Source organism: Trachurus japonicus, chromosome 3 (assembly GCF_045865225.1).
Source record: "Trachurus japonicus isolate A0001 chromosome 3, Traja_1.0".
Taxonomy (NCBI): domain Eukaryota; kingdom Metazoa; phylum Chordata; class Actinopteri; order Carangiformes; family Carangidae; genus Trachurus; species Trachurus japonicus.
The window spans coordinates 16,418,771-16,445,616 of record NC_140909.1 but is presented as its reverse complement, the minus strand read 5'-3'; the positions used below and the strand labels follow the sequence as shown (position 1 = coordinate 16,445,616).

The following is a 26,846-nucleotide window of genomic DNA, read 5'->3' as shown; positions in this document are numbered from 1 at the left end:
ATACCCCACTTTATGACCCTGGTTACATAATATTTTCCACCACAGTGGAAACAAGTCACATGCTTCATGTAGGTAAGTCAGGATACTATACAACAAGTCTGTTTTCATTGTCCCTTTATCAATATACCAACAGTTCCATCTCAGCCAAGCATATCAATATTTTGTTATCTTTTTCCCACTTGGGTTTTTTAATGTGCAAACTTGAAATGTGCAATGGAAACCCACAAACTACAGAATAACAAAAAAAATACGGTACAGAAACGCTGTAAAATGCATCCTAAAAGTCACTTTGAACTGTTGTTACTGTATGCATGCATGAAGCAAATTAAGTGACAAAAAAGGCAGAGTGCATTAGTACGACAGACAGCCTCTTATTGTCACTGGGCAGGTCATTAAATTGTCTGAATTACTGATCAAAATTATAAATGTACTTATTTTTTTCCTGGCGATAAAATCACTGTATGCTCTATAGAGTGGAAGTTAATGACACTAAGCGCCGTACTTGTGGTGCCCATGATGCTAAATTCTGAACCATTAAGAGTTTTGACAAACTCTATATGGCTTTTTCACGCTTCAATTATCCCATCAGGCTGTGGGAACACTGCACAGCAGACAGCTACATGATACTTTCACTCGATTAATCAAATGCACAAACACACACACTTGCACTTGAGAGATGCATGAAAGCCTGTAAACTCATCACTGAATGTTATTCTTACATTCGTGTGTATGTGCGCACAACTGTGTGTATATAGTCCATTAATCCCTATTAACCCTTCTGTCTGTTATCAACCTCGACAAGACTATCAACCATGTTCTGTTAAGGAGGTCAGAGAGGATGATGGGCAAAAGTCACCGATACACAACGTGCATGTGTGTATTCACCCATGCAAATGTTTGTGTGTAAAAGTGTGTGTTTCCAGCTTTCATGCATAGTATCGATGTCCATATTCACTGTTGCATGTGTGTGTGTGTGTGTGTATGTGTGTGTGTCGGTTAGAAAGCAGGTTATATGGATTAGGGGATTATCAGGGCCTGTGTAAACGCTCCCTGTCTGTTTATTCAGCTCTGTTTGTGGGAGGGATTTGAAAGAAGCAGACTGCCATTTGATCAAACCAGCCAAGGTGAGCAATGAACCGAACCCTGTCTCTCCATGGTTTAGTGACTCCAGTTTGCATGCATGTGTGTGTGTGCCTGTGTTTGTGTGTACCTTTGTGAGAGACAGAAAAGGGGAGAGAGTGAAAGTGAGCATGGGGTGTGCATCTGTGTTCCCTGCTTTTGTATCCTATCTATCAAGGATTAAAAGATGAGAGAAAATCTCACAAATTATGGACATTTTGTTTGCTGCCACTTTGAAAAAGGGGGGAATTTTAGAGACATTCATAGGATTAAAGATCAGGGACATTAAGATTATATTTAAATTTAGAAGAAAAAATGTTGCAAGATTATGTGATAGGGGAACAGGGGAAAAAGAATAATAACAGATTTCAGTTAAAAGCAGTTACTTTATGTTGTGGATACTGATGTGTCCCTTTGTCATGTGTGTATGACAAGATTTTGTGGAAAAAAATGCCTCAGCATGAAATCAGGATGATGTATTGCACTCAAAAGATTATACAAAGTCAATAAGGGATGGAAGCAGCATTTGAGCTTAGAATAATACTGCAAAGAGTGGCCTATTGTTAAATCTGGAGTAAAATGCATGTAAAGAAAATAAGTGCGTAGGGAAAGAAAAACCGCACAAGTTAGTGAGTAAACCAGATGGTAAGTAGAGGGTGTGTGTGTGAGGTGTGAGGAGTGTGTAAGCGAGATATAGTTTTTTTTTTGTTACAGAGAGTAAAAAAAGAGAATGAGAGGGAATGATATATACAGTATCGCTGGCAGCTGTGTGATGGGGAGAGAAAAAGTGCATCACACTGGGAGTTGCTCCACCAGAGACGCAGATGAAGCAAAATAGAGAGAGGTGATATTGCGAATAAAGGGGATATTGTGTGCGATGCAGATGACAGCCAGGAGGCAGAGGAGCCTTTATCTGCCTGTGACACCAGCAGCTTCAAACCATCACCTGCGCTCCCTTTCTCTGACCTCTTTTGCTCTCCCTCCACATCCTTTTCTCTCCCATTTTTCCTCCACTCAGGTCCCAGCAGATAGGCCTGGATATCTCTCTTAGTCCTTTTTCTCTCCCTCATCTTATCCCTGTCTGGACGCTTTACCTTTCTCCTTCCTTTATTTCTTTACAAAGTACAGGAAAGCCAGACACTCCCTTGTCATCCCATCAGATCTTAATGCACATCCATTTGCACACGCATTAATAAATACATATTTTTCCAGACTTTCTCCCCCACATAGAGCCATTTGTTGAGTCTGAGCCTTTTTATAATAATAGCTTTTACATTTGGTTAGAAGTGTAACGCGAAGGGAAGATTTGGGTTCCCCAGGGATCCAGCTCGACATGAAATGCAGCAGGTTTTGTTCGCTCTTTCTGTATTCAGCTGGGGAGCTGTATGCTGTCTAGGACACAGATGTTTCAACAGGAAAACAGACACAGTGCAGAGAAAAGAGCAGCTTTGTTGGAATACTGCATAGATGGAAGTTAGGGAGCACTTTGTGTTTATATAGGAGGGGGGAATGCACTGAACCACTGACCAGGGCTGTGTGGGCTATACATTTTCCATTAGAGGTTACATGTTGTCTGATCATCATGTACTTTCATACATTTGCTCCTAACCAGTACATTGCTTTGTCTGCTGTTAGAGTCATAAACATAAATATAGTATCACAGTGCCTTGTTGACATTGATATAAATGAGCCCAGTATAGATGTTTGAGTGCATGGGGTATGGAGTCTGTAGTCTGGTACTGCATTTAGAACCCGTCCACACAGATAAAGGTTTAAGTGAATCTGCATAAGTTTTTTATTGTTTCTGTGTTTTGTCCAAAAAGGATCTTTTGTGAAACGATGATGTCATACCCCCCACCGCTCTTACCTGTAACTTGAGCCACGCCGCTATATGGACGTAATGTAACAACTGTCAGGTCCCTCGGACACTGTGGCTGAAAGTCCATTAAATCATCATTGATCGTCATGTTTGCACTGACACGACTCCCAGTCAACATTCAACTTTTAATGTTTGGAGTTTGAATACTGTGCACAAGCTTTCCTTCTTCTCCTTTTTTGGTGTATGTGTGTGGCAGCATTACAGCGCCACACAAGCTTCACACAGGCCTGGCATACTACAGTGTTTTGAGTCGTTTTCAGTGGATCCGTGTGTACGCAGATATTTCTTGATTTTTTTTCAAAACGAACCAGAAAAAGATCGTTTTGGGGGAAGCTCCGTTTGGACAAGGCCTTAGGTTGAATTTTATTTTGAGGCATCAGCAGGTGTTTACGATGTCTTTGGTGTTTAAGAGTCAATTTGGTTTGGTGAAATAACTCTTTCTATTTAAGGCTTGAAGCTCAAAACAGAAACATTTGGCAGTACTCCTCTCCAGCAGTATTAACACTGTTGCAAAAACGTTTGTGGTGAGGTGTTGTATAATGTATTGTGAAATACATGAATAGACTTTATTGCCAATATCAAGCATGCTGGAGACTGACAAACAAGTCAGCATCGGCTCACAGCATCTCCAGCTGTAAATGATCTGTAGTCCATGATACAGATGGACATTTAACAATACACAAAGGTCCTGGTTTATGTACTGTACAGTACATCTTACACAATCCACTGCATACCAACACAGCAGCCCTGCAATAAAACATAACTCTATGAAGCTTATAATGTTCAGGGGACGAAAAATTGAGTGTACCCTTCAATGTTCAACCTTCGACATTACCATGCAGTTGAATCAACACCTCCCTGAGACACTGTCAACAAAAAGTGAACATTATGAGCTTCATAAAGGTGGGATTTATTGCAGAGCTCTTGTATTGGATTGCTGGATTTAGCTGTGTACTGAATAAACTAGAAACAGATTCCAGCGTCAAAAGAGGCTTCAAGGGAAAGAGGAGGAAAGGGAGAGAAAGGGGTGTGCTGCTCTAGGTGGTAAGGGAGAGGAAGGCTAATGTGTGTCAACTTTACTGACAGGTCAGTGGCCTGCAGCTGTCTGTCTAAATGTCTGCCCCGCTCCTGCTTTCTTTTGTGTGTTTTTGTGCGTGTGTGTTTGAGTCAAGGGAGAAATAACCGTTGTTATTTCTTGTTCTTTCCCACTGTCCTTAAAATTGTTCTTTAACATCTCTCTCCTGTCCCTCCACACACTCAACATACAATACACACACTATTTCCTCCTTCTCCTGATCTGTCTCTGAGCCTCACGTCTTTTCTCAGAGTGACAGGACACAACTGGATCAAGCAGACATGGTCCAATGGCTGTCGGACCCTGCTGCCCTGCTGTCTAAAGTGGAAACTGTCAACACTACACAACAATACATGAGAGCCTTAATACTGAATTAGCATTTATCCTGGAAAAAGAAGTGCTAACCTGCTATCAATATTTAGCACAGTTGTCACAAACGAGAAGAATAACACAGACAACCTGGCCTAATCTGATTCTGAATTATAATGACACATTGATCATTTTGGCTGATGTTGAGTTTTGCCTGAGTCTGAGCAATGGAGAGTATAATTCACCTACCAAGAAATAGTAACTATGTCTCCCCTGTCTTGTTGACCCAGTCTGTATGGTATATATTCAATGTAATTTACCATCAACATGGCACAAAGCATGTTGTGTAAGTATAGAATACTACTATGAAAAGTTAAATCCTTCTTTGTTCAACTTCAGTGTAAGCAACGCTTAGCTTGCAAAGCTGCCCCCTCTCTCTGTACCATAGCTGCTTCCCGGGGTGTTACAGAGTATAAAGCTTTTATATTCCCTCTCAGTAACTCACCAAGAGCGTGCTAGGCCTGCCTGCTGCAATTTTTTAAAACTCTTTTCTCAATGTAACGCCAGCAGAGTTGACGATACAGTGCTTTATCCATCCAACTGGCTCACTTACCGCGAATAGGCTTAAGATGGTAATCCTGTTATCAGGGAATACTACTTGGCACAGATGCAGACCCAAACACACACAGACCCTGAGACATTTGAGCGAAATGTGTGGGGGCAAGGAAGAGAAAAAAAAGAGATGGGGACCAAAAAGCAGTAGTGCAGGTTGATAGTAGTAGATTGAACCAGTGAACAGACATTGAAAAATAATCATACCCAATTTACTTAGCAAACTATGACTGAATTGAATAACTGGAGGTGACAAGGTGTGGATGACTTACGGTATAAAACTAAACAAACTTTCTCATGGAAATATCTATTTTAATTATCTGTCACTAGGAGGGGTAGAATGAGGGAACTGAGAGGAGAGGAGGGGAAGAAAAAAAAACATGTGGTTAAAAGAATAAAAAACTGGACTGAGGAATAAATATCATTTCAAGCATCACTGCCTGAGGGGATGTCACTTTGTTGATTCATGGCATCAGGTGTAGAGAATATCAGGGAGAAGAAAGAAAGAGGGAGACATGACTGGGAGCAGATGAGAGACTTCCTTCATCTAGGAAAGAAATTTGGGAGAATAAAATATGTTGGAGAGAAAGCACCACTGGAAAGGTGTAGAGGAGAGGAGGAGCGAAAAGAAAGTGCAAAAAGAAGAGGAGAAATAATGGACTCACAAAGGAAGTAGACATGAAAATGAAACGTAGTGCGGAGCAGATATTTAACAAAGCCAACAGAGAGAAAAATGAGGTGGAAATATAAGATGAATGTTCCTTCATGCCAGTGAAATGGCCTTTTCATTATGTAATCTCCATTTATTAACATTTGTTTTAATGTGTATTCAATAGCCTATAGGTGATTGAAGAGATTACTCAACTCAAGTAGTGGGATCTGATTATTGTCAAAAAGAGTATGAGTAAGAGTTAATGTAGTCATTCTATCAGAATAAAACTGAGCAACAGATGCCATCACTCTGTTCGATATCACCGTGAACCTCCCCCATCCTCTCCGTGCAGAGATCACACAGCAAAAAGTTCAATAAAACTGACTCATTGATATTTAACACGGCATCCCTCTCCCTAACCTTGTCATCCAATATGAATGCCTTTATCGCTCTTTCTGCCTCTGTAATGTGAGACCAAGGCTGTGATGAAATTACAGGAAGCAGAGGAATCATCAGCATTTACGATAAAGTCATGATCTTTGAAAATATACCTAATGACTGCGCTCATGAGGTCACTGATGCTGATGATGGCGATTTGCATTTTGTTTGCTTGTAAGCATGGAACGTAGCTCACGTGATGCTAAGACTCAGCAGATGTTTAACAGTGCTTGGTCTTGGAAGATATCTGATTTTTCTTTCTTTTTTTTAAATACAATTTAGGGAATCAGTTTCCCTTCTGTAATATGAAAAGAAAACAGTGTTTGTTCAACATTTGCTTGACCATCAGATGGTTTGAGTCAGAGTAGAACAAACGGCGGCAGACATGAACAGTGTGTCGACAGCCGTCAGCGACTGTGTCAGCATCTACCTTACACGCTCCGCATGTTGGATGTGTTACTTGTAGTAAGTAAGGGTTCATTAGCACAAGCAACGCACAGGGGGGGTGGTGGGGGAATTTGAGCTCTCGTGTGTGTGCTGTGTGTGTGTGTGTGTGTGTGCCGAGATGATGATGATGTTACTGCTGAGTGTCACAATGCTGTCGGGCTGCTGAGAAGTAAAGATGAGCCTGACAAACATGCACCTGCAGCATCTGTGTGAGGTGCAAACTGATATCTATCAGAAAATATGTCCAAAGGTCTGCGATACATTGACCCACAACCACAAAAGATCAGATTGTCCAAAAATGATCTGTGCAAGTAACTGCTCTGCCAGTCCTGTGTCTGTAGCTTGTGTGTGTGTGCATATGTGTGTCGAGGGAAGATCTCCAATCTTATACCTTTTTCCAGCCATCCAAGACATTCTCACACTGATAGAAGCATTTGTAGCTCCATCACTCCACCTGTCTATCTATCGCTCTATGTCTAGACACTTTTTCTACTCTTTTCCACCAGTTCAGTTAACTCTGGGAGCACAGACATACCATCATTTATACCTCATCTTCATTATTTTTAGTCTCCAAAAGAGGGTTGTCTGTGAAGTGCAGTGTGTTACCACGGCAGCAGACACTCCAGAGACACTCAAACATACAGACAAGGTATAGAGGAGTCCAGCACAGAAGTTGAACCCCCCAGACTCATCACCAGCAATATTAAGTGTTTTTGTTTTTGCTTTTGAAACCTAATTTGATTTTGTCTCTATTCCCTCGCTGTCTCGTGTAGTCAAGGACACGGACACAAAGATGTGCTCACACTTTCTCCCAGACACAGCTGAAGTAGCTCGGTCCTGTTGTGTTTTTGATTTCCATTGGTAGAGAGGTACGTGGTAAGGTTGCATGCAGACACTGCACAAAAGCAACATTTTGAAGCTCTGTGCATCAAGTGCTGTATAAGTGACTGCAGTGAAAAGGTTGATTTAGCAACTGGGGTCATCCAAACTTTTCCTCGTGAAGCCGGAGGCACAGCACAGTAACAACTGTCTCTTCTCAAAGCCTCAAGTTTTTGTCTGTTACATTTTGCTTTGTCAAATGCATCTGTATCTAGCATTATAACCTTCAGAGTGACAGTCAGAGTGAAGACAAACAACTTATTCATCGTAAAATAAGCTCATTTACCTACAACACTATGGCAACAAGTCTCACTGTGGAAACAGACACTCAACAGGGAACGTAACAAAAATGTAATACATTCATAAATTATGTTTTAAGATTGAATGTCCTTTTATTCAGATAAATCAGTATTTTATCATAGAAAAAGATTTTAGCACTTCATTCAGTGCACTAAATTATTGTACATTGTAAAAAGAATGGATCAGCAACACAGCATTTTGCTTCAGTTAGTTGCATTTATGGTGCATAGTTCTCCTGAAAAATATTTTTTCCTGTAAATAAAGAAATGGATGTATGCACTGTATATGCAACTATTTGGCTGCTGTCATAGCATTTATGACTGGTTTTCTCATGACATAGCAAATCATACTCACATTAATGAATGTGTTGTCAATAATAATAATAATAATAATAAATTTTATTTATAAGCGCTTTTCCAAAAGCTCAAAGACACTTTACATACAATAAATGCAGTTAAAACACAAGACATTCAATTAAAAGCAGCAAAGACAGTATAAAACATAGAAAACAATATAAAACACACACAGAAATTATGTATTAAAAGCTGATTTAAAAAGGTGTGTTTTTAACATGGTCTTGAAAGTTGGGAGGTGAGTGCAGGTGCGGATGGGTTTGGGGAGTGAGTTCCAGAGGGAGGGGGCAGTGATGGAGAAGGCTCTGTCCCCCCAGGTTCGGTGCTTGGTCCGTGTGGGTAGTGACAGGATGTTTCCTTCGGATGAGCGGAGGTCAAAGCAATTGAAAGTTTCTCTTCTTGTTCTCTTTTCTAATTCTACTATAAATATAGTTTTCATGACTACAGTGCTGCATGTTCTTCTCATTTTACTCCATTAGCGTCTGTTCTCCCATATCGTATCAGCTCTTTTTTTCTCTTTTTCTGCTTTCTTTTGCTGCAATGTTCGATTTTTTTCAAAAACAAAAAAATGGTTAATTGAAAAAGAAATACTTCAGTTTTAAGTTCAACGTCTGGTTCCCCCTTTTTAATTCTTGGTCCTCTCTTCCATTTTTCTTTCTGTCCATCTAGTCAGGGGTCACACAGTGACCTTGTTTGTGTCTAGGTCGTGTTCCCACTGAGTGCCTGTGCAGCCTCGTGCTGCCACCCGATCAGCCTTGCTTTCAGCCTCACTATCGATCGCCTTCCACTCACCCCTCAAGGACGGAAATCCAAACCCACATTCCAGACCACAGCCCTCATCTCCCTCCCTCCATTCCTCCCCGCTTCTGTCTTTTCTCTGCCTCTCCACTTTTCTCTTCCAGGCCTCTCTCCACCTTTTCCTCTCTTATAGAATTCATACATACACACACACACACGCTGGTCTCAAGGTTGCAATGACCAGCAGACCCATGAATAAATAATAAGGAGGTAGGAATCACTTTCAGAAAAACCATTTACTCTCCTATTGTGTTCTTGAAGAAGCTGAAGCTGTGTGTGTGTGTGTGTGTGTGTGTGTGTGTGTGTGTGTGTGTGTGTGTCACGAGAAAGCTTTGTAAGACTACAGTGCTTTGTTAACTAAAATCCCTGCTGTCCCCAGAGTTAACTTGAGCAATGCTACAAGCACCTTCTGGGTGACCTCTAACACTAAGGTTCTTTCTTTTTCTCTCTCTCTTCCTCTCCCTCATCCTTTCTTTCTTTGTGTCTTTCTTAGAATATTCAGGGATGTAATCAATGAGTTTGACAGGAGGTACAGTACAGAAGAAAATCATTGCATATCATTGCCTAACCCTGCAGCCTTGCAAGTCTATACTGAAGTGCATCAAATTTCCTAAAATGGTCCAAGGTTTTTTTTTTCTCATGAAAGAGAGAAAAGAAACAGCTGTTCTGTTTTAATAATATGCACGCAAAATTGACTTTTCCCGGACCAAGCAGCTCCTGCAGGTAAACTAACTGTTTCCGACTTGATGTATGGCTTGTTCCACTTGGTCTGAAATGTAGAGAAGATAGAAGAGAGAGAAAGCTGAAAAGAAATAGAGAAAGAGGCGAGGGGGATGGAGAAATTAGGAGAGCTAGACAGAGGAATGAAGGGAGAAAAAAGATCAGCTTGAAGGTGGAGGAGAGAAATAAGACAGGGATGAAAGACATGCAAGGAGCAGAAAGACGTGTGAAGAGTGAGCAAGACAAAGTGAGGGAAGCAGAAAAAGAGACAATATGAGGGAGAAGGCGGCTACAAAAAGAGGAAGAAAGAAAGACAGAAAGAGAGGGAAATGATTAGATTTCTCTCTCCTCTGTATGGATCAGGGTGAGAGCTCCCTTTTCAATCCAATCTATCTCAGGCAAAGGTAAACAATCAGTCTTGATAAAGGATTGGATAAATCCTCAATCAGACTCATTCTCAGTAAAGCAGCTATTTATTGGGCTGGCCTCACATGGCTAAATTGGATCCTCCTTCTGAGGGAGGTGAGAAAAGAGGGAAAGTGAGAAAAGTGGACGGGACAGTCCACATGATCATTTCAGCCTGGGAAAAATAATCTATATATTAAAAATTATAATAACACACAGTACAGTAATTTTCAGTTACACACCCAGACTGAAATTGCAAAAAAAACAAAAAAAAACAGTGCCAATCAGAACTCATACATCTTATTCCTATGATCTTAAATAGACCCATCAAAATGTGGGGCGCCAGCAGTTCTCCCACAGCTACAAACCAGGCACAGATAAAAGATTCTGAACTGCTATGAAACATCTTATCTGATTAATAAATCATAAAGCTATAATGTTTTCAAAAGAGTCAGTGTGGTCCGCTCAACAGTGTGTGTGTGTTTATCAATAAATGTATTAAAATGTTGTCGGCACAAATTTGTAAGTGTATTGTTTCTCTGAAGGGTGAAAACAAAAAGCACTATGAGGACCTTCATGCTAAACTGGAGTACATCCATAAATAATAACAAAGCAGCCAGAGGACTTGAACATCTGTGTCTGCCAACACCTAGAGGCTAACACAAAGTTTTGGGTGAAAATGGGAAAAAAAATGAGAGAAGACATATCTCACTTTTGCTTGCTCTTTTATTGTTCTATTTCTTCTACTACTTTAGAAGTTCAATATGCCAAAGAATGGAGATAAAAACATACCACAACCAAGTTTTATAAAATCGTTTCAATCAAGACAAAATAAGAGTAATTGCACTGCTTTGGCAACAGTTTTGCTTTTCATAAACACCTAGTACTTCTCAAGGATCAGTACTAATGGGTCACCAGGCCTCGAACTGCAACCAAAATGGCCATATCTGCAACCAGTTGACACATGAAATTACACGTTATCAATGAACATATGTGCGAATTTTGATTGTTATTCAGCAGACCGTTTTAGTGCCATGTATGTGCTGAGTTGTGCCTGACAGCTGTTTTTTTTTCTCTTCACTTACTCCGTCAGTCTGACCAGCTGCATGTTCATCAGAGTGCAGGTCAGACAGAGACACTGAGCTAACTCAGCAGGTTACCTGTGGTTTTTGTATGAGGTCAAGACTGCGTTGGGGGTCTATGCAGGACTTTAGCTTAACTATGCTACATTTTTACCTTAATCAAACAGCTTCAGAAAAAATGTGATGGTTAAATAAATGACTACTACATGGCTCTCTGCCTTCCATGTAGCGTCTCTTGGCTGAAAACCAACCTGTCAAGATCAGCGCTGCCAACGGTTTGCCAGCTCTCCTCTCAGCAACACCACAACACGTATCTTGTAATCTCTAGTTTATGACAGATAAGACTACACAAATATACACATCATAACATGTATATTATAAATAACGTGATGTACCGCTCTATTGATTGCTTTCTCATTGGCTTTGTTGAAAACAAATGCACATGGCCAGGAGGAGGGTTAGCAAAATAGCGGAAAAAGGACTGGACTTGCATAGTGGCCTGTTGCAGACTACTCTCAATTAGTTACTTTTAGTTGTTGCACAAAGACACCAAGAAATATAAAAAGCAATTTTTAAATGATGATCTATCCAAATCTACCTGGCCCTATGTGAAAAAGTAATTGTCCCCTTGTTAAATCATGAAATAACTGAATTTTTTTGGAAAGCTGCGTTCAAAATCCACACCCAGTAATCAAGAAATGTCTTGAATATAACCTGTTTGCATGAAGTGAAGTAGGCTAAAAGATCTCAAAAACCAAAACATCATGCCGTGATTTAAGAGATTCAAGAAAAGTTAAAAAATAAATAAATAAATCATTGGCAATTATCAGTCTGGAAAGTGTTACACAGAGACATTTGTAAAGCTTTGGGACTCCAGTGAACCACAGTGAGAGCCTTTAGCCACTAATGGAGAAACTCAAGAGCGTTTGACCTTGAGGTCACAAACTGACGGCCGGACGTTCTCCTTCAGGATTTTCTGGTAGAGACCAGAATTCATGGTTCCATTCCCCATTCCATCAATTACTGCAAGTCGTCCAGGTCCTGAAGCAGCAGAGCAGCCCCAGACCATCACCCTACCACCGTTAACTATTGGTATGATGCTCTTTTTATGAAATGCTGTATTAGTTTTACACCACATGTAACGGGATTCACACCTTCCAAAAAATTCAACTTTTGTCTCGTCAGTGCAGAGAATATTCTCTCAAAAGACTCGGGATCATCAAGACGTTTTTTTTTGGGGGGGGGGGCAAAAGCCAAGCCAAAAAAGACGAGCCTTTCTGATCTTTTTGGTCAGTAGTGGTTTTTACCTTTGAACTCTCCCATGGATGCAGTTTTTGCGCCGTCTCTTTCTTATTGTTGAATCATAAACAATGACCTTAACTGAGTCAAGTGAGGCCTGCAGGTCTTAAGAAGCTATTTTAAGGTCTTTTGTGACCTCCTGTATGGGTTGCTGCTCCGCTTAATGGAGTATTTTGGTAGAGCAGCCATCTTGGAAATGTTTTCACCACTGTTCCAAGTTTTCTGCATTTGTTCATAATGAATCTCACTCTGGTTCACTGCAATCCCAAAGCTTTAGAAATGACATTGTAACACTTTCCTGATGTCAATGGTTTAGTTTTTTCATCTTTTTAAAAATTTAGTTAGCGGCATGATCTGTTGCTTTTTGAGATCTCTCAGCCTGCTTCACTTCACTCAAACAGGTTCTATTGAAGTGATTTCTTGATCCAACAGGAGTGGCAGTGATCAGGCTGGGCATGGAGAGTGAAACCGATGTCAGCTTTCAAAAGAATTAGGTTTATCACAGTTAGTTCATGATATAACAAGGGGGGCAATTACTTTTTCACATAGGGCAGAAAACTAAGAAATCAGCAATTATTTGCTGCATGTCATCCTCTGTCACTCCTTCTCCTACTTCCCTGTCTCTGTCTTGAATCTGCAGCTTATGCCAACTAACCACATGGCCTGTTCCCAGTTTTTTGAGAGTGACATCAGACAACCTCTGGGAAAACACTGGTGAAAACGCATCTCCGCCCCTACCTGTCATTTGAGATGGATGGTGATGTGAACATCTCAACCAAAGAATGTGTGATAGCTTGTGTCACTGAGATTAAATACCCTAATTTGACTTTTTTAGGTCTGATGTAAGGCATCTAATGTCTAGATGTGAATCAAATGCATGAAAATCTCCAAATTACTGTATGACTCCTTCAAGGAAGCATTTTCAATAATTCTGCCAAAACAGAGGCAAGGAAGTCACCATTTTTGAGTGGCGAATATCCTCCTATGAGATATAACTGCTATAATCTCCTCCAGGTCAATGTCACAGATTATTTTTCTTCCTAGGGCCCCCTGAGCTTCCTGGTTTGGCTATCTTTGTGTTAGTAACACACACTGGAATAAGAAAAGGAGCCTTTATGAGCTTTCTGCCTAAAGAAAATAAAACAAAAATTGTCTTAGACACCACAACTTTGTGCTATGGCAAAACTAAGCCTAAGGATGGCTGAAGGAGACCTGGGGTGACAGGGATCAGGTTATCAATACAGCAAGTGAAGCGCAGTGGAAACTCTGTATGCCCAAAGGGACTAAATGCAGAATGCTGCAGTGTGCTTTCAGCAGAAGGCACCGGAACAGAGGTCACTGTTCACTTCTATTTTATTCTATTGTATTGTAATCTACTGCTAACAGCCTACCAAGATGGTTCCAGATCTGAGTTTTCTGGCTGCTGAAGGTGATTTGATTTATATATATAAAATTTGTGCCAGGATCCAGATGTGGGATGATGTGTGACAAAGGTCAGGCAATCAAATCCCCATTTTCTGCCAGTTCTAAAATCTCTACTATAATGCCAGTGCGTATGTGCAATTGCATTATACATACATAGAATCAATACACTATGCAAGTTCAGTTAATGTACCACATATGCATGTGCAGACATGATTATCCTGACTTTGTATCATTCTTTCCTCCACTATCACAAGAAGCATCACCATTTTTTTTTCATTATCTCTCAAAACTGTCTTTCTTCATTCCTCCGGTGCCGCCAGACTTTCACTGTTCAATTTCCAATTTCTATTTTATCGCCCTCACACTGCTTTTTTCAGTTCTTATTATCTAATCTCTGTCTCTCCCTTTCCATACATGTCTGTTTGCAGCCACCTTATAGTTGACAGCCTCCTACATGACAAGTTGACACATTCATTCAACATGAGATGTTAGGCTACATGTTGCATATGTGGATCTATATTTACTGTATATGCATGCATATGCTAGCACAAGTCAATTATTGGGTCAAGGGCAGTTTTCATTGCCAAGTAAAATTTCCCAAATATCCTAACTGATTTCATATCGACACATTGTTGATGTAGGAAACAAAACCTTAAAACAATAGCTGTTGTTAAATAACAGTTCATTGTCTAATGGTTGTGTAACTGACTATTTTAAAACTGCTTCTGTAAATCCATCGCTAAAAAAAACCTGGGCCTCCCTCTCCCAAGACTACAGGCCAATCTCCAAATTAACTTTCAAAAGTTTCAGTCTGGTTTCCATAAGTATCACAGCACTGTCACTAACAACCTTCTGATGGCTGCTGATAAGGGCATGCCCTCTGGATCTCAGTGCAGCCTCTGATTCTAATGACCACAGCATCCTGCTGAACGGACTCAGACATTGGGTGGGAATACATCTGTTTTAGCATTTTTACACTGGCTCCCAGTATGTTTTAGAATTGATTTTAAGATCTCACTGATTACATTTACGTTTGCCACCTGCTACATTTCAGACCTTTTTATACCATATCGCTGGCCCATACCTTGAGATACTCAGGCAGAGGTTTCCTGTCTGTTCCAGAGGCCCAGCTGAACCATAAAGGAGAAAGTGCATTTGCTGTCAGGGCCCCGAGGCTCTGGGATGACCTGCCTGAGGAGATCAGGTCAGCTGAGTCAGTTGTATGTTTAAATCCTTTCTTAAAACAAACTTTTATCAGAAAGCCTTTCATGATTTTATTTGAGTTTTAACCTTTCATCTACTTTCTTTTTTCTATATCTTGCTTTTATGTTATTTTCCTTTTGTGTAAAGCACTTTGTAACACTGTTTTTTAAGTGTTCTGTAAATAAAGATTATTATTATTATTAATATTATAATTATTATATACATATTATATACATTATTATAATTCACACAACATGAAAAATGTGTGAAATTATCAGAGACACGGTTTCAAAGGCTCAACAGTCACCATGGTTAAATGTAATTGTATTACTATTATGTATTGTTAGTATATCAGTCACAGGCCCACGTTCTTTAGACTGGTTTTGGTAGTTTTTTTGGTTTTTTTTACCTTTACAAAGATAGCTTGTTGATGTTTTAAACAAGACATGTCATCTTAACCTCCATTTCCTTGTCCGATTGCATTAGGAACGCAAATATTTTCACAGATCCAACTCTTTGCCAAAGTCTGTTATCACCTCCTTTGTTTGTCAGTGTGTGTCTACATACACATTGTGCACACACATCGACTCCAACCAACATCTCTTTGCCAGAGGCAGTGGAAGTTTTGCTTGTGCACACTATATATATATTTTACAGTCTGACAATGTGACCAAATGTGATCATTATTCAAAATACACTTCCACCTCCGACCCAGAGAACAAGCAATCACTGACGCAATTTCCTACATGTCTGAACTGCTCCGGGGGAATGAATTTGTGTGGTATGTTTGTCCAAGTACATTTTGTGTAATGATTATTATTCTGGCACTGGTGAAAATAAAAGTTTTATGAAAACTTGGCCTGTGTTTGTTTTTGAGTACGCAGTCTTTAAATATGCTATGTATCTGTAAGTATGCATGTGTGTCTGAGAGAGAGAGAGTTACAGAGAGGGAGAGAGACGGAGAGAGGTGGATGGTTCAAATGACAATTGACAGCTGCAGTTAGTATAAGCAGGTTAGGTCAAGATTTGGTATGTAATCAGATATTGCTGCGACGTACAGATAATTAGTTTGCATCTACAATCACACGCTCTTACACATCACATACAAACACACATACACACATAAACACAAACAGAGGGAAACAAGGCCTAGGCTCCCAGGCCCTGTTTTATTCATGTTGATATGATGCCAGTGGACATGCACCCGTGGGGAACACTGCTTTTCTCGCCTCGCACACAAATACACACAAAACACACAGCCCCTTTGCAGTCACCTCAGTTTATTTTACATCTAGCTCTGTAAGTTCAGACACACACACACACACACACACACACTCTGGTCTCCTCGCTGGAGTTCAGTCCAGGAAACCAGATGTGTCCAGTGTTAAGACTACTGCTCTGTTGCTCTGTGTGTGTGTGTGTGTGTGTGTGTGTGTGTGTGTGTGTGTGTGTGTGTGTGTGTGTGTGTGTGTGTGTGTGTGTGTTTAATTGCTTGGACATCCAGGTGCGTTTTTCCTGCTTGTATGCACATTCACATACGTATATGTGTCTGTACTTAAATGCGGCAGATATATAAAAGCCACGTCTTTATAGAGAATAAAAGCCATGCTGTTTTTAAACAAACTAACTGGCTGCACTCCAACTGCAGCATGCAAGTCCTAGTCTGGGCTCTTGTATAATAGCATTTGTTCTTCTTCACTTCTTTCCAATGTGGTTTAAAAAGGACTGAAGAAATTTCAGTCACGTGCTGTAAAGTAAATGTAAGCTTATGCTCTGAGAAACAATTTCACACTGTGACTTATCATATAGCCAACAGCATCCTGTATTAATTTATGTCTTGTATTATATTTATTACACTGCATGCTAAAGATCCTCTGGTGCAGCTGCATAGTTTGCCTTCCTAAAAGGCAAAATGTGAGTAAATTGTAAGTAACTGTTTACAGCTGCAAGAGCACATTTAGCCTGCTGCTCTGGAGAATTAAGCCCGTGACCTTCAAGTCACAAAGCATATTCTCGACATACTGCTGCCCCTGCTCATCAAAACAACTTGTATAAGCCTAAACCAATTGTATTGAAGGTGTAAATAACAAGACAGAGGCCTCAGGTAAAAGCCAACTGACATCAACACCCACCTGAGACCACTGGCACAGGGCATCATTTAATGCCACTGTAAGGCGAATAAAAGAGCGAGAGACTGTGACTCAGCACAAACAGAAGCATCCTGACAGTAGAAATATGAGAAACGACTCATGGATGCATCACATAATTTATGCTAGCCAGGTCAGGGCATTTTTTGTTAGTAATCATGGAACGTGCCCACATTGCCTGCAGTCTTTTCAGTCACCAGCAAGTTTTGCCTCAACATGCTACGAAAAACAGGCACACCATATAAACAAAGTCGAATTTTGGCAGATTTAAGGAGGCGTTCATGCATTATGATAACATGAACAGCTTGTTAAGACCTTGGGCCTTGCTATATTTGTGTCAAGAGAATGTGACTCTTATTAAGACATGAGCAAGCTTATATCTGAGCCCTACACTGACAATTCACTGACAAGATTAAGGCAGAACTCTGAACATTTGTAACTTCTTGAAGATACTGTAGATGCAAATAAGTTGTGATCAGTACTCCTCAATTACATCATTGAAAAGGAGAGTTTTCAACTCTGATTGGCTGCATGATGCTCAATGAAAGCTGCACGGCTCTGATGTAGCAATGATCATCTATACCAAAAATCAGGGGCCAATTTGCTGTTGATTAATCCATTTGACCGTTGTATATATAAACGTACAGTATGTCAGCTTTAACCTGCGTAAACCAGTCTATTAAATACTTGTCAAGTATAATAATATTAGTGTGTGAAACCAAATATTTGAAAGCCTTACTTCCTTCATAAAAGAAACTGTCAGTCTCTCTTCCTATTATACAGTGTTCCTTAGAAAGCATGTTGGATTGTTTACATGTTGTTTACATGTGTACAAGCACTCTTGCCCAAATGCCCTTCAGTCTCAAGACTTACTCTTATAAAAGAACCAACATCCATAACCAACCAACAACCAACCATGTACATGCTCAGCAGGTGGCTTGTGAGCTTACCTGTGGTCGTGGGTGTCCTTTAACAATACACTGAAGCACTAGTGTGTCTCCTTCTTTGATGGTGTAGATTCTCTCACTGATGTTATCATCCTTGACGTTACATGCTGCGCCTGAGTGCACGATCTGGGCATTGGCTGGAGCTGTGAGTGAACGCATGGACACACACAAACACACACGCACGCAGAGAGACAGGCATGTAGCCATGCAGACATACACGTATACACAAACACAGAGGGAGAGAAACCACATTGCATATTTAGTAACATCTCTGCAGCACAAAAGAGGTCATTCTTTCATAGAAATACTGTATAATGTTATAGTGACAGTATTGATGACTCAGATAAATAAACATATCACATTACTCCTGCATCTGCATGACAAAGCCCACTACAGAAATGGAGTTGCACATGCTAGTGTTTCAGAAGACGTGCAGACATGTATTGGAAAATTGAAAATTTGGTCTCCATCAGAAGGTTGTTACTTTACACTTCATTTCTGAGGTATGTTAGATGGTGCAAAGAATGTCTGGTGAATGAGTGCAGCTTAAACTATAAAACTGATAAACCTCAAAAAAGGTAGAGCATGGGAGGCCAACATATTTCATCAATGATACATTGTGAGGTTGACTGACTGGTCCATACTCAGCTCATAACTGTAGGATTTTAGTACATTCCTGAAGCTCATCTTTGCTTGCCAACCCTTTCAACTGTCACAACCAAGGTTTTCACCTCATTCATGCTTCAACTGAAGCTAGGACAGCCAAAACCTGCAATGTCATGAACATTAAAGCCAGGAACACACCGGCCCGACCGTCGGGCGTCGGGGAGAGTCGGGCGGCGTCGGGTACGCGTCTGTTTGGTGTGTTCATCTGCGTCGGAAGCTGTCGGGTTTCGTCGGGCCCGATTCGACATGCACAGTCGGGGAGCGTCGGACATCGAGAGAGTAGACTCGTCGGGTACTCTGATTGGCTGTGTGCTAGCTATGGCGATTCTGGTATGCGGTGCCCAAGCGAATCAGCACGGAAGTGACCATAGTAAACAAACGGTGCGGTCTCTCCTTACTTTTTCCCTCCTGCGATGTCTTCGGGAAATAACGAGCCCGAGAGCAGATAACGCGACCATCAGCGCAGCCAGAGCGATCATTTTCCTGCCAAGCTTTGTTTTCCAAAACGTTCAAAACATCTTCTCAAAACTAATAACAAGCTAATGTTGTGTGTACTTTGTTTTTAATTTCTTTTAATCTCTCTTAATGGTTTCTTCTGTGGTTTCTCCATTACGGTATTTCCTGTTTTCATGTTTGGGATTACTGGCACGAGACCAGTGCCGCCCGCTGTTAGGGAGACTTTGCATCTCGTGCAAGTGCAGACGGTACAGGCTGCTGTGTAGTCGGCAGTAGTCAGGGCGGTGTGTTTCACTGCTTCCTTTCTCCCGACTGTGTCCGACAAGAGGCGACAGACTCGTCGGACAAAAGGCTGTCGGGTCGGGTCGCGTCGGGGCGGTGTGTGGGGGCCTTAAAGCAGAAGTAAGCGATATTTTTGTGTTAATATAAGTCTTAAATAGTTATATCTTCCGACAGCAATCACTTACATAGAGTGTTTGGACCAAAACACCGGGTCTCTCAGTCACTCTGCTCTGCTCTGAGCCGAGGAGAAAACTTTTCTCGTATCCTACAAGTTTTATCCAATGAGGAGAGAGAACGGCATGAAGGGCTGTGTGTGCAGCCAAGGGATGCGCCTGAATGTGGTGACATAGGGACGAGGACCAATAGATCCATGACGAGGGCGGGGGCTGCTAACTCCATCGGCTGACAAGATGTTATGGTGCGTTCAAGGCAACCCGTAATTCGTGGTTTTCCGACCTGTGAAGTCGTACCAGTTCGATCTGGTACGAGTTCACGAGTCGGAAGTTACGAGTGGCCGTTATAGTGACTTTCACAGGTAAAACAGGTCGGAAAAACACGAGTGGGTTGCCCGGAACGCTACAAAGTCGTAAGTCGTGACTTGAAGCTGTAATATACGGTTTCAAAAGCCTGCCTGGAACGCAGCATTAGCCCAAACGACTGGATCGCTTACTTCTGCTTTAAGACAGCAGCCAAAACTCAAATACCACAACCAAACACTGTCATGTAGAGTAGAAAAATGAATCTTTGATCTGGCTCATTTGAGCAAAGATAAATGTGAGATCTTCTTACTGATCTTCAACATATACTAGCTTACACCTTAGTCACGTCTAAAAACAGGATGCACCCTGCTGGCAGCTACAGAAATAATGGATGATAGATGCATGCTATGAGCTTTGTGCAATGGCGAAAACTACAATATCAGAGTCTGCACAACACTGACCCATGAGGAGGGCTGGCTTGCGTGCAAGTAGCCTCAGATGGCTTCACCTCCCTTATGATGAGGGGAGACAGGAGGGAGGAGGGGGGAGACAGAGACAGAGCGCGAAAAGCAGCGGGTGAGGAGGGAAAGGCCAGAGAGGAGTGTGAAACCCCAGAGAGAGGCACGGGGGACAGGGCAGCACAATGATGTGATTAGCATCGATTCACAGGGAGAACAAATCTTCACTGTTTTCTACAACTCTTATCATTCAGCAGACAGGAAGAAAGTGGGAGGCCTATTCACCTTAAAATTCAACTTGATTAGACATAACGCAGAACACAATCAGGAGCCAGAAATCAAGTCCAGAATGAGAGGGAGCTGAGAATCTGTCTCTGTGTGTTGTCCTTCGGAGAACAAGCTGCAGTCGTTTAAGGTATCAGTGACCACTTACATTTGTACAATTTGAATGACATTTCATAGATATTGGATTTTTTATCTGGAGGAACAGTAGGGGAAAGTGACACAACAGAAAATATTACAGGTCACATGTTTTGGCTGCAACCATGTGGTTACTTAAAAATTGTCCAATTTTATCCACTATAATGTTTAGGGGGGCTACAGAGTAATTACCCACTCTTTCAGTTTTTTCATTCTTCCTAAAAACATCTATGCTAAATCTATCCATTCTACCTCATGTGCATATATGCATGTTAATCCACATATTTGAAATGCTCAGTGTACACACATACACATAGTATAGCCACTGTATTGCTCTCTGTATTTAAATATGCAGCTTCTTGATAAAGTCTGGTAAATTAATGGGTAAAAACGTTCTAATACACTTGATGAAATCACCCAAAACACAAGCCAAAGCTGTACATCTTAATTGGAAGTCTGCACAATATAAAAGACATGGAGGCCATTGAGTCACGTTAATGAAGAAAAAATGTCACTTTTAATCATAATTCAACCAAGACCACTTGTCTGTCCACACTTGTTCCTTTTCATCAAAGGCTCAGCCTCAGATTCATGCAGTTACACACATTCACACATGGGATCTGCCCAGTGTAATTACAGTCTTTATCTGCTGGATTCTGGGCAGATCCACTGGAGCAATTGGGGGTTAAGTGCCTTGCTGAAGGGCACGTTGATAGCAGTTGCTGTGGGACCGGAGATCATGTCTTATTTATCTTCTCTTCCTCGTACATTTTTGCTCATTTTTGACCAATGATCTTCCAGAAACATATAAACTGTAACCTCTAGGCTATAGCTTCCCTTGTGCAAATCTCTAACAATCAATCAATGAAAACTTAACCCATGGCAGGATAAAAGGATGAAAAACACCATAGAGTAAAAGAGAAAGGATCCATGGAGGTGCAGTGCCCTAACTCAGAAAGACGGAGAGCTGATATAAATGGTGAATAATTGTCTCCTTACAACTTATTGGCGTATCAGCTTTAGTTTGCCTCTCCGGAGAGGGAGGGAGGTCGGACAGAGCGGCTCCTGCTCTCGCCTCCGGCAGCTTGGCTGCAACTGTCTGATCGACTCGAGAACAGGAGGTTGAGAGGTGGGAGGAGGCAAGAAGGGCAAGAAAGAGGAGTAGGAGAGAGAGAGGGGAGAAGAGGAGAGGATGGGGAATGGAATGGGGTATGAAAGTGGAAAGAAAGCTGAGAAGTGGAGGAATAGGGAGAAGAAATGAAAAGAGAAGGAAGAAAAAAGTGATAGTGAATGTCAACAGCAAGCAGTGAATCAGAGAGTATGAGACTGAGAGAGACAAGCAGCGACAGAGAGATGTATTGATGTAACCAGGGAGTTGATAAGGCAAGTAAAAACAGATGAATGGGAAGGGGAATTCCAGGTGAAAAATAGATTTAGAAGAAATAGAGGTAGTTCCTAATAATAATGATAAGATAGAAAGAGAAGTAGGTGGATGTAGTCAGCCAAAGAAGAGAGACTGACAGCTAGGCTGATAGGAGGAGTAGCTGGATTGGGAAAAGAACCAAAGGAGTGATGCAAACAAAGCAACCTGTTACACCGCAGAGACACTGACTCTCTCTTCTAGTCTCACTGCCATTTTTCTCATATCTAGATAGAATTGTTAAAATTGGGAAAATGCATAACTGAAGCAAGTGTTGTGGCAGTGATGATGCAGATTTGTTTTAGTATGTTCATTCATGTTAAATTCAGGATCAAGGCAGCAAAAGAATAGAGGAATCAATTACCTAAATAAGGCCAAAGGCCCCATAGCATTTAAATCCTGGCAAAGTGTTTCCATGCAGGTGCATCAATTCAGTTAGTACGGACAACAATCATCAGTCATAGAAAGCTGCTGTTTTGACAGCAATCTATCTCACTCTGATGATTCATCGATCAAAACTGTTCCTCGGGATGCTGATTGAAAGTGTTGCTCATGCATTATTGGAAACTTTCTGAGACATTCAATGCACATTAGTTGTAAGTGAAACATAACTATCGGCAAATGCCTCGTCTGATTAATTGATTTGTCGCCACCTGCCATGTTTGTTTTTGTTGAGGGGACAGGACATCTCTCACTAAAACTAATGATGGGACAGGAGAGCTGGTGTCAAACCACAGTGACAGCTTGACAGAGTGCTGAGCAGCGTGTGTGTGTGACTATGGCTGAAAGTGTGAATGTGTGTGTGTGTGTGTTGTTGAAAAGTGAGTGTATGTACGTGCATGTGTCATTCTCTCTCCCTCTCCCTCTCACTCTGTGTGCATGTGGTGTGTGTGTGTCCATGTGTCCATGTGCGCTATACTGTATCTTGCCAGAGGAATCCCACAGAAGGTCATGAATCCTGTCGAACATGAAGTCACGCAGAGCATGATTGATATGCGTAGTTACTTTATGGGAGCTGCTCATGCATGCCAATGAGCTGTCTCAATTCACTTCATTCACAAGAGACCATTTAGATGCTTTGGCCCTTCCCCTGCCATCTCGAGTAGACAGGAGAGCAGGAGAGAGGGGGAAAGGAAAGGAAAGGAGAGGAAAGGAAAGGGCTATAAGAAGATAAGAGTGGTGGAGAGTGGATACCCAAGAGAAAAGTCACACACTTTATCGATTCACTGCAATAGAGGGAAGTGTTCATCTGACCCCAAGAAACACTAATCACACCAGGACACACAAAAACAGCCCTAAGTCCGAGTGACTCACGTTGCCTCAGCATTTATCAGGATTCCTCTCTGCAGACAGGATGGAGCAAGATCAAATGGTTGATGTCATGACCCCCAGCCTTTTCATTTTGGCTCGATTTGAGCTGGATATCAAAACGCGTCTGAGACATTGATTTAACTTTTGACCTGACCGTTAAATGGTCGTTATAAATGAAAGGACTAACCTTCAGTAACCTCTTTGGTTCTTTCAATCAACTGTAAATTGCTGTTTCCCTGCTTACACACACACACACACACACACACACACACAATATGATAGAATAGAGACATACAGGTGTTATTTTTCCTACATACTCTTCAATGAGTCTCCAGCATATTTTTATAAAGACACCCAAATGTTTCAATGTTACTGATTTCAATGGCAATATCCCAGATTGTGCCTGGATAAACACTGGCAAGTTGCCTTTTTGTTTACTGGCTTGTGTCGTCTAATGTGATTCTGCCTTTGGAGCCATCTGCATTTGCCTGTAAGTTCCCTTTTACCCTTACAGTATTTCTTCAAGCAGATTCAAACATTACAAAAGAAAGGGGGGGGGAAAGAGTGATTTCACTGATCTCCATTTGCATGCACATTCTAATACTGAAGTCCAGACACTTAACATAAATGGAGAACCGATACTCAAACACAAGAACATTTTGTTAGAGCAGTCCAATTACAAAGTGTCATGACTTAAGCTGATTATAATTCTGTTAGCTACCACAGAGGCTGATGAATGTGGAAACTTTATAGAGAGAAAAAAAAAACATATAAAGAGTCCATGGTGATATGAGCAATCTTTGAATTTTTATATTTGGTTAAAAAACCGACAGCACTGGCCATGGTTGAAAAAAAAAACATCTGAGAGAGCTTTTAGAACATGTGCAGTTTCGTCAAACTAACTGTGTGATAGATGGCTACATTTGGTCTCTTGAGTTCCCACTGTCCCACAAGTGGCTCTGGCTATCTTGAAGCAAATGGACCGCCTGAACAAAGACTCCTACAAGAGGTGAAGACAGGGAGGTCGACAAACCGTCATAGGGACTCTGCTTTGTTCAGTCTGCTCTACCCGAGGGAGGCTAACCAGCTGTGATATCAGGCTGATGTCAAGAAACACAAACCGAGCGGATGAATTAGTGAAGAGACTTCGGTGCTCTATCTCTGCTGAAACGTATATTATTAAAGTGGATGTCCATGCTCTGTGCAGCTAAGCCATATCGCCCTGCACAGCCTGGCAAGAAAGCTACTAAATGACTGACTACTTCTTTAAATGCAGAACAGGGTGAAGGGAAGGAAAACAAGATAAAATGCGAAGTCTGTGGAGCTCTTTAGTCTGTCGAGAAGAAAGAGGGGGGAAACAGATATCACCTGTTCGACAACACGCACCATACTGAGAGGTATTGATTAAATCACCACTGTGAAGGAGAAGACAATAAGCCAGTTGTAGCTTGTGAATTAAGTACCGGTGCACAAACACATACACACACACTTCAGCACCAATGCAAAGTTCAAACAGAGAGCTGTTGGTAAACAATTAGAAAGGAAGAGCAGGTCAAACCTATCGGCTCAATTAATACTGAATCTTGGTGTGTCCATGTGTTAGCTCGCTCCTCATCGTTTAATCCTCACCATCTAATTTTTTTGTGTGTGTTTGTTGCATTGATGACATGCGAGTGGTCATGCACCTCTGGATTTTTTGGCTCATCTCAATCCATGCTTGTGATGTTGCTCATGTTTATGCACCTGTTTGTGGGTATTTCTTGAAGTTGTGCTTCATCACGGACTCTGTGTGGACAAGCAGCAGAGTGTATCTGCCAGTGCACTGAACCTACTACATGATGAAGCCAAATCCAGAGCCTTGATTATACCTACATTTACAGTATCCACACCAATAGAGGGTTTTTCTAGGATCATTAAATCAGCAGTGCGATACATGCCGTGATATCGACGGTACATGTGTGTATCAGTGTTTGTCAGTGAGTAACTTGTGTGTTTTCCTCCACAGTCACCGTAAGAGGGCAAAGAGATTGTGCGATCAACAAAAGTGTCAGATGACAGGAGAAGCTAATAAAGGTGGATCATTGGAGAACAGAGGGTAAATTGGAGAAACAAAAAAAAAGTAATGGAAAAGAGAAAGGGAGGGGGCAGCCGCAGTTTCCTGGCAGCACTGCAAGGTTCATATCCAAGGACAGTGAACCTTTTCTTTGAAATATTGTTCAGTATAGATTATTGGCAGACGGAGCATAAAATCTTAGAAGAAGGGAAGAAAGACCTCCATGTTGTGTGGCCAGTTTCATCTCGTCTGTTCTGTTTCAGCTCCTGAGAACTACCATGCCTCACCTAAATCTTGAAGTTATTTTTGTGCCCTGTTATTGTCTGTTGGTCTTTTTTCTTAGGATACCTCTTTCCTCTCTTTTGAAAAAGAAAAAAAAAAGATTAAATCTGGCTAACCCAGCGAAGAGGGAGGTCAAATTGTATTCCAAGTCTGCCAATGCCCCTCATATTTTACGCACACACATGTCTTATTGCAAAACAATTTTCTCACACACACAGCTGAGGCCACACAAGGCCACAGCCACATAAACAGGGAAATTTAACATGTGCATGAAATGACAGTTGCTTATGAAACACAGACAAAGAGGTGAAGAAGAAGACAGAGAGAAAAGACAACAAGTCAGAGGTGGGGGAATCTGGGTTACGTCTATGGTGGAGGACTGGAGTGATGTGAAATGATAGGGGGTTTGTAGAGCGCGGTCAAACATGACTCGTACTCTTCCATAGCAGTGTGTTTGCCGTGCTTTAGCTTTCCCAGGATGAGAAGATAAAGAGAGGAGAGGGGGAGGGGGCGTCCCCACAAAGAGATGAAAACCGCTCAGATCTTTGGCACAGACGGACAGAAGGGGAGACGGAGGGAGAACAAGGAGAGGGAGGGAGGGAGGGAGGATGGAGAAGAGGAGACAATAAAGAGATATGTGTGACTGGCATTCTCTTTGTGAGATCTTCATTCACAAAGCCCATAGAGAAGCCTGGAGAGAAGAGAAGAGAAGAGAAGAGAAGAGAAGAGAAGAGAAGAGAAGAGAAGAGAAGAGAAGAGAAGAGAAGAGAAGAGAAGAGAAGAGAAGAGAAGAGAAGAGAAGAGAAGAGAAGAGAAGAGAAGAGAATGTTTATTTCACACCAGCTCACAGCTTTATTGAGTTTCATGGGCAGAGCTGCAGGTTATGTTGATGTTCAACTCCACAGAAAAAAAGGTTCAGTTTCTTTCTTT

At 41.4% G+C, this 26,846-nt stretch overlaps 1 protein-coding gene across 1 annotated transcript in view; it reads right to left on the bottom strand.

Moving 5' to 3' along the window:
• mdga1 (MAM domain containing glycosylphosphatidylinositol anchor 1) overlaps positions 1–26,846 on the bottom strand; it is a 188,477-nt gene that overhangs the window by 114,577 nt on the left and 47,054 nt on the right. Inside the window, exon 3 of the mRNA XM_085764141.1 lies at positions 18,093–18,232. Within this exon, the coding sequence (XP_085620267.1) occupies positions 18,093–18,232 (140 nt within the window). The remainder of the gene's footprint in view (positions 1–18,092; positions 18,233–26,846) is intronic.